The sequence below is a fragment of the Echeneis naucrates genome, chromosome 22 (assembly GCF_900963305.1).
Source record: "Echeneis naucrates chromosome 22, fEcheNa1.1, whole genome shotgun sequence".
In the NCBI taxonomy this organism is placed as follows: Eukaryota; Metazoa; Chordata; class Actinopteri; order Carangiformes; family Echeneidae; genus Echeneis; species Echeneis naucrates.
The window spans coordinates 5,569,665-5,578,283 of record NC_042532.1 but is presented as its reverse complement, the minus strand read 5'-3'; the positions used below and the strand labels follow the sequence as shown (position 1 = coordinate 5,578,283).

Genomic DNA, 8,619 nt, shown 5'->3' with positions numbered 1-8,619 from the left:
GATGCTCGCACAGCACAAGCGATCACTTGAATGTCAGTGAAAGATTCAGGTGGTGTACACCACACATGCACACACCCACTTGTCCAGAGCACGGTTGGGGATGACTCAGCCAACACTTGCAGCCATTTCAAAATTTCTGTCGATCAGCTCCTCCGGTTTGTGTGCCACTGGCCTGTGCTGTGTGTGTGCGCATTTCTTTAATGACTCTTTATACACAAAAACTTCTGATTCTTCCTTTCCTCTGTCATACAGTCTGATCACACCCTGCACTGACATACTCGTTCACTTAAGGAGGAGTTTTCTGAAAATCAGTTGCAGCTGCCCCACATTTTTATACCTGACAAAGCATAAGATGTTAATGGCTTCCTCATACCATGCTACACTGAAACAGCACCACATTACTATCAAATTTCCCACCTAATAAAAGCGAGTCATTAAAGATTCCATGAATTAAACAGCTGGAAGCAGGTAGATATAAAAGGTGATGTTACATCTCTCGGTTTAAGGCTAGTAGTGAAGAGGGACCATAACCTGACAAACCAAAAATTCCAGTGAATTGATCAGCAGGTAGAGACCATTTATTTAAACTTACAAAAAGGTCTTACAAAGGATTCAAAATGTGTGGCAGAAAGAGGGCAAGGGTGGCGTGCCAAAGGGGAAAAAAAAAAACAAAAACAAAAACAAGAGGCCTAAGCTACCTGCCTTTCTGGAAAACATCATGAAAAAAAAAAGTTTAATAAAAAAATAAAATAAAATAAAATAAAAATAAAAATAATAATAAATATATATATCCTATTTATCTAACAAAAAAAAAAAAGGCCTCCAAAACATACAGGGGGTGGCACCCACCACAAACTTAGGGTTTCTGGACAAAAACTTACCTTCCCCTTCTATAACCACAACTCTTATCAAATAAAGAAACCCAGCTGAGGCATGCTTTGACAAAGGGGAGCCCTCTCGCTGCTCCTTACGCAAGCTCCTCTTTAAAAGGCGGATTCCATGCAGGTGATTGGTCCCTGAGTCAGCCAGCACTCAGCTGATAAGTGTCCTCAGGTGGAGTCTACCCACCCCACTGAGAGGAAACAGGTGAGGGAAGGGAAGAAAGGGGAGGACAAAACACTCTGCCCCCGCCTGGCACATAGCAGTGACAAAGTGTTATCTCTATTCCACTGGGGAATTTATGTTTCAGTCACAAGTTCAAAATGTGATTTCATGAGTCACGACTTACTTTTACCTTAATTTACTTTACTTTGTGTGGCTTGTTGAGTGAGTCATATTGAGTCATCCAGCGTTGTACATGCGTGCACATGTCATGAATGGTCAGGGTTTCTCACAGACACACACACATGCAGAGTCACACATTTATGTAACATCGTGTAACAATGTTTATTCCTCTAGAATATACTTTAGAGGATTAGATGACATAGTTGTGCTAGAGTAAGTCATAAAGTGTTCATAAGTTCAAAAGTGAACCTTCGTAAATCGATCTCACACATATATAAAAACCCTCTCAAGGTTAGGAAATTAGCTCTACTGTGTGATCAATGAGTTTACATTATCTGTGCGATAACTGAGGTAAGGCTGGGGTGAATAGTGTGAGGAAAATGACTGATATTCATTCAACTCAATCTTTTAAATGTGTCTTATTCAAGTTTCAACACTAAATGATACTATATAAAAATGTATCACAAAAGGCACACACTTGCATGCCCACACATACTGTATAAGTCACATGCAGTATTATCAGTGTAATCTACCCAAAAATGGACAAATTTTACAGCCAGTTAAATGTCTGGTTTGACTTTTTAACAACTGCAGCAAAATAAACTGCCACTAGATAAAACTGTGACAATGTGGCAAAGTGTAAAAAACTGGTGTTACATTAACAGAACTGACGCACAACTTCATGAATATGTCCCTGCTACCTTTCCCCTGATTTTCCAGATGAAGTACAGTCCAGTCATGGATGGATAATCTGGGCAAGTGATGATAAACTGAAGTTATATTTAGAAAAGCCCACGAAAGACGCTAAAAGTACTGACTGCACACAAAAATCCAGGAACATTTATTACTTTAGCAACAGCGTTCACTTCCCTTTGTTTCAAACGCTGAGCTGGTTAAACAGCTTTGAGCATGCTGGGATTTTGTTTCTGTACTGTTTTAAGCATCAGTTGTTTCAGAATTTCGTGTCAGATATCGCAGCGAGACCCTGATTTCCAGTCAGTTGAGCTGCACTGGTTTCATCTGACTGGTTTCCAGTAAAAATGAATCTCATCTACTGAATCCAATTATATTTGCATAACTTTTAGTGCTTCATATCAGTGTCTAGCACTGTTAATGCACTCAAGTGTTTTGGATCACTTTGATTCTTCAGTGGGTGTTTATTAAAAGGCTATTTTTATGTGTTGCGCTTGGGGGAGGGGGGGTTTGATTAATTATTAATTATAACATTGAATTCAGAAATGTCAAGATGAATGGAGAAAGCTGGATGTACAGATTTGGCAAGCATCTCTAAGGTACTTCAAATATGAAATGTTCTCTTTGTAAATGACGCTTTGTGCCAATGTGCGTAACTGTTTTGTTCTTCCCGTAGCTCTCTGGTCATGCGGGTCTGTACATTACGTTGCCCCAATCATCTGCATTCTTCTTTTTACCATGTCATCAAAGCCAATTCAGATAAGTAGTCAAGCTATAATAATTTGCATACTCTGATATTCAGAAACTGAACTCAGGGCTAAACTATTCTTGGACTGTTACCAAAGTAAATACCTTAATCTAGTTAATGATGCAAAAAGAAATATTTTGCACAGGAACTTTACTTGTTGCAACATTGTGACCATTGTGGATTTGCATATATTTTTGTGCAATTTCCTGAAGGAACAACACAGTAAAATGTGCTGAGTGAAGTCTGAGCTTTTCTGTCTAACTGGTCACATGCACTGAACAACAGGAGGCAAAACAAGCGTGGAGTTTCCCTCAGGCCTCCAGAACTTCAAGTTCAATTTAATATCAGCTTTTAAAGATCACAGCCCAACAAAGGGGGGGTTGGGTGGAGTTGATAGAAACACTTGGAGATTATCAGTGGGAGTTTAATGCACTCACCACAAATTTTTTTGTGCAGTTGGATTATTCACAATTTTCAGAATTTGCTGGCAGGATTTGAAGAACAATTAATGAGTGCATCAGTGCATGCAAGAGACAGTTTTGAAACTAACTCAATTAGGCACCACAATTGCACAGACACAGATATGAGTCATATTTTACTTAAGATTAGCTATCTTATCAGGCCATCAAAGTCTTATGATAAAGCTAAAATATCACAAATATTTGTACTTTAGTGCAGACCTGTGGGTCTTGGGGAAACTCCAACACAGGGCCTGCTGGTTTAATCCCGAGTTCTTCATACAGTTCTCACAGTATGATAAACACAGTAAAATCACATTGCACGCAAACTTAAAGTTTTGGAGGAAACTCCTGGGCAAGCTGCAGCCGCCTCGCCTACAGGTCTACCCACTTACTTAAACACAGAGTATCTGCACAGCATTGTCTGTTTTTGGGACTCAGCATTGAAAAAGGTGCAGATTTAAGGCTTTCATGCAGATTTGAGGGAAATATCATTCACAAACAAATAGGTGACCCGTTTTACTGAAGGGGAAATACAAAGCATGTAAACTTAAACATTTTGTACCAGACCATCGAGGAACTCTGACATAATTGATTTGACTATTGTGTGACGGCTGCAATGATAATGGTCAAAATTGGAGCATGCATCCTCTTATTTTGACCACTTTGACTTGGAAAGTGTGGCATGCTGATCGAATGCTAAAACGATGCAAACACTGAAATAGCTTGCATGAAACTACTGATGAGAAGTTGACCAAATAGAGAGTTGCTGCATTTGTGTTTGTAGCAATGAGGCATTTTTCTAAATATGCAAATATGTACACAAAGGGAGAAATAATTGAAGAAATGTGTCTTTCAGTGCAGCAGATGCAGCCTGCAAAATGGCCTGCTTTCTTAGTTACAGTCTGAGGTGTGTATTTATATGTGTCTCAATAGAAATCCCCTCTTGGAGCCAGCAATCTGTACGCAGTGTTATTCTAAGTGACAGTTTTGTGGAAATCCCCCACCTAGTTGTTAGCTCCGCCCGCCTCAGCCACCCAGAGGGCATTTACAGAGCGCTGCGCAGCTCCGACACTGTACAACCAAGCGCAACTCGGCCCGTTCAACACACCACCATGGACCTCCACCGGACCAGTATATTAAACCAAATGGATTACAACCGGGAGTCGAAAGAAGGGAAGCCGGCCCAGTCGACGGAGGAGCGGCTGGACAGCGGCCTGGACTCCCTGAAGGAGGAGGAGTACCAGGCTGTGGCCGCCGAGATCCGTCGGCTCCAGGTGAACTGCGAGCAGCCGCGGCTCCCGGCGGAGCCCGACGAGCTGCCGGACTGGAAAACACAGATCACGGAGGACGAAGACACGTAAGTGTGAGGTGATGGTTAAAATAAGAGGCCGGGCTGTGTTGTGAGATTCCCCGGGAGCAGGCCCAGCTCCGGAGCTGGAGGTAATTTGAGCCCTCTCTGTGGGGAATGTGGTGCAGCAGCCCGTCGGTACGGAGCTCAGGCCTGGGCCTGCTCTCGGCTCTCACGGCTTCGGCCTTGTTATATTCGGCGTCGAGAGGACCCAGAGCCGGGCTGCGGGGCTTTAAAGGGCCTAGCTGCGGTCGGACGGGGTGATACTGGACGTAAACAAAAGGCCATTATCAGGAAGGGGAATCTACTATGGCCGCGGGTCAGGCTGGGAAAGTCCCGGGCGCGCCGCCAAGGAATTCGACCGACGCGCGCCCCTGTGAAGCGAGTAGAGGAAGACGAAAGTGGAAAAAAAAATATAAAGGACAATAAAAAGGCCTTAAAGTACAACAGACCAAGTCTGAGCAAAACAACACCCCGCAACAGACCGCTGTGAGTCAGCGGTGTGCTCCTGCAAGGGGGATTCACGTTCAAATAGTCCCCGGGGTTGTTTTGATGGAACATAATTCCTCCGCGGAGAAATGTAGTCCGAGCAGAGAGAGCTCGTGCGCTCCGTCCGCTCGCGTTAAACGCGGACAACGTGATGAAAGTCGAACCGGCAGCGAAGCGTGAAACCACGGTACACTGATTTAACCAAGTGACAGCTGCTGCAGGACGCTGCAGGATCATTTACATGAAGAGAGAGAAACGCTGTCTAGAATATGTTCGAAGTTGGTGGACTCTGACTTGGAAATCTGCTGATCGGGTTATTTTACAGACACGGGTTGATGTAGCACACAGTTAGACGGTGATCGTTCGGAATCGGCAAACCTTTAGGTGTCAAGTCAACGTCCTGTTTATTAGCTGTTATTTCGGTATGAAGTAAATCATGTTTTCTTGTGGGACATATTTATTTTGTTGTCGTCATCATCGGTCTTTATTGTGGTGTATGTGTTTTTGTATTAACAGGTTTTCTACCTTCTCCTGTTTTTTTCTAGACTGCTCCACCTGGCCATCATCCATGAAGCCAAGGACTACATAAAGCCCATGATAGACAAATCCAGAAACTCAGATTTCCTCAACGCTCAAAATGACCTGAGACAGGTACAACAACAAGAAAAGAATATACTGCTCTTTACTCAGAGTGATCAAAACCACCTCTGACTCTTCGATACCTGTCCGCCTATTTCTGCTCCCTTACTCAGACGGTGCTACTCGTCCCACTGTCCTCCAGTCATAATATAAATGAATACTCTGTCTGCATAAAGAACAAGGTAAATGCATGCTGACTCAGTAACTCACCTGTCTCGTTGTGGTTTCTCCCCACACCAGACTCCCCTCCACTTAGCAGTAATAACAAACCAGGCAGACGTGTGTCAGCATCTCCTGGTATCCGGCTGTGACCCAACGCTGGTGGACAACAGAGGGGACACGCCTCTTCACATTGCGTGTCACCTAGGTAACCTGCTGTGCTTCAGCGTCATCACGCAGTACTGTCAGAAGGAGCATCTACACACAGTGATGGCCGCCTGCAACTATAATGGTAAGTTTCAGCTGTCAGCATTAGAACTATAACTGTTTGCATAGTAGGCTATAAAAATAATTTAAACTTAGCAGCTGTGGGTTCAATTTGAACATCTCAACAGTATTACAATACTCTGTTCTGTGGCGCTGGTAGTTTCCATTCTGTGGTGGCCCACCCATACTGCATGGAAACCAGTCTGCTGCTGGTCTGAACCACTATTTAAAAGGAGGGATGGTGGGCACAAAGAGTCGTTTCAGCTGCCCATTATCCCTGCACACTATGGTTAGGAGGAAGGAAACATTTGAGCAAGCAAGGGGAATACCATTGCCTTTCATAGCATTTCACCCTGACTGTAACCCATCTATTACAAGGCACATAATGTTAGATCCTAAGGCTGCAAATAGAAAGGTGGAAGGTTCCTCTTTTAGATTTGTACATGGATGCTTAATGGCACCTCTGGCTTGGTTGCAAATTCCTTTAGCGAACCAAATCTTCAAAATAAAATGGAACAACAAAACAGTAAATTTTACATTGGGAAATGAATTCATGTGAAACAATTTTTTTTTTTTTCTTCTTAAGATCTGTGGTGGGAAAAGCTAAGTGCATATTTAACATCATAATATCTCCGGCCAATGTGAAGCAATGTGAAACCCATAATTGAGAGCTGGTCTCCACTGATCTGGTGGCAACTGTCAAGCTGTTTGCTTGATTTTTATTTATTTATTTTTGTGCAGGTATGAACTGCCTCCACCTCGCCTCAGTTTATGGGTTCCTCTCTCTGGTGGAGAGCATGGTGTCACTAGGAGCTGACATTAATGCTAAGGTAAAGAAAAAGCACATCTATACGGAAGAATCCAGACTGGATAAACTGACTTATAGAAACTGTCTATTTCACAATTAATATTATTGTAAATTATTTTGAGGGCCACCCAAAACTGAGCCTTCTTGTTTGTTTTTCCTTCTCCCTCTCTTTGTGCTAATAAAAGTTTAATGTTCCCGTAGGAGCAGCATAACGGCCGCAGTGCATTGCATCTGGCTGTGGTTCAGCAGAATCTCTCACTGGTCAAACTGTTGCTGAAAAAAGGAGCAGATCCCAACCTAAGGACCTTTGGAGGTCACGTCCCCTACCACCTCACCTATGGTTACAGCAGTTCTGACATCAGGGAAGAACTGTACTCACAGACCGACCCTGAGCTGATGGAGCTACCTGACAGCGAATCCGATGACAGCGAGAAAGAGGAGGATGTCCAGTCTGATGAAGAGGTGTGTGATGAAAATATGGATTATTGACTGTACAGTCAATCTGGCATTAATGAAACATGAAAGGCTCCTGCTTAGATTCTTAACTAATTTATTTTATATATTTATTTTTTAATTTTTTTTCTGACTCTGTCTGTCTGCAGGTGGGTTATGACGACATTCACTGGAATGGCCATTAGCAGGAAATAACACAGAGGAAGTTACAGAGGCAGGAGGCTGTGATGATGATGATGGCAAAAGGATAGGTTCATCTACTTCCTGGAATTGCGTCACAGGAACCCAATACAGCGTGGGTGACACAGTAAGCGTGACCGCTTCCAAATCTGATGGACAGGCAGCTGCAAGGACAAATGAAACAGAATATGCGAATTCACCAGCAAGGCTGCTCCGGGCCGCAGGAAAGCAAATGTACAATGAGATGTGAGCACGTGACACATGATGGGATGGCTTTGCTGTATGATAAGAGGATCACTTATATTCTGTGGACGTTGCATCATTATTACAAAAAAAAAAAAACAAAACATCCATCCACACAGCTCTGTTGTATGATAATGTAAATGCTGTGTATACGAAGATGTATTTTTTATGGAAGCTGTGAATGTGTACAGTTGAGTAGGTTGTATATGTCAGACAGCAAACAGTCCAGCACACTCCAATTAAATTAAAAGACTCATATTTAACAGTTGTGACCTCCCGAGTGAATATATTTGGGGAGATGTTTGACATGAGTGTCCTGCGTGGCACTGAGTTTAGACCATACTGCTTTTATGCGTGCACGTCAGACGTCCAGTCTCGGTGGTATTACAATATCAAGATCATACAGAAGCATGCATATAATCAAAAGCGCCTGACAATGTTACAGGGTAGCATTTATATGGGAGATGACAAACCATGTGCCTCTATGCTGCCATCAGTCTATAATTGTATAAATAGCTCCATCAAAGCATGACAGCTGAGGTTCAGTTCTGACCTGCCGCTGTTTGTTTTTATATAATGATTGTCTGCAGGTAAGCTCTGAGAACCTGACAACTAACCCACCACTGAATGAGGAACTCGGAGCAAATTGAGCCTGTGACGCAGTTCTTCCTGCTGTATATGTGTGTAGACAGATAAGAGACTCTGGGAAATTTTGTGTGCGTGTGTGTGTGTGTGTGTGGAATGAGGCTGATTGCTCAGTCATCTAAATCAGGAAGTTTTCTTTGGAGGGTGGGGGTAAGAGGAATGGGACAGGAAATTCCCAGAAGCAGAGCACTCAGCTGTTAGTGATGTTTCTGCTTCTCATCCTCTTAGGAAGGGAATCTCCGCAGAACAACAGGATGCCTCG

At 43.1% G+C, this 8,619-nt stretch overlaps 1 protein-coding gene across 1 annotated transcript; it reads left to right on the top strand.

Annotated features, from left to right (window-relative positions):
* Nucleotides 1–4,154: 4,154 nt before the first annotated feature.
* nfkbiab (nuclear factor of kappa light polypeptide gene enhancer in B-cells inhibitor, alpha b) lies at nucleotides 4,155–7,862 on the top strand. Its single transcript, XM_029494194.1, has 6 exons — nucleotides 4,155–4,483; nucleotides 5,509–5,614; nucleotides 5,843–6,053; nucleotides 6,770–6,858; nucleotides 7,038–7,298; nucleotides 7,439–7,862. Exons 1-6 carry the CDS (start codon nucleotides 4,239–4,241, stop codon nucleotides 7,472–7,474), a joined length of 948 nt encoding a protein of 315 aa, XP_029350054.1. The 5' UTR covers nucleotides 4,155–4,238; the 3' UTR covers nucleotides 7,475–7,862.
* The last annotated feature ends 757 nt before the right edge of the window (nucleotides 7,863–8,619 follow it).

Excerpts from the sequence above, each read along its gene's own strand:
- nfkbiab (XM_029494194.1), top strand. The coding sequence starts at position 4,239 with ATGGACCTCCACCGGACCAGTATATTAAACCAAATGGATTACAACCGG. Across the intron at positions 4,484-5,508 it reads ATCACGGAGGACGAAGACAC|ACTGCTCCACCTGGCCATCA; the intron begins GTAAGTGTGAGG and ends GTTTTTTTCTAG. Across the intron at positions 7,299-7,438 it reads ATGTCCAGTCTGATGAAGAG|GTGGGTTATGACGACATTCA; the intron begins GTGTGTGATGAA and ends GTCTGTCTGCAG.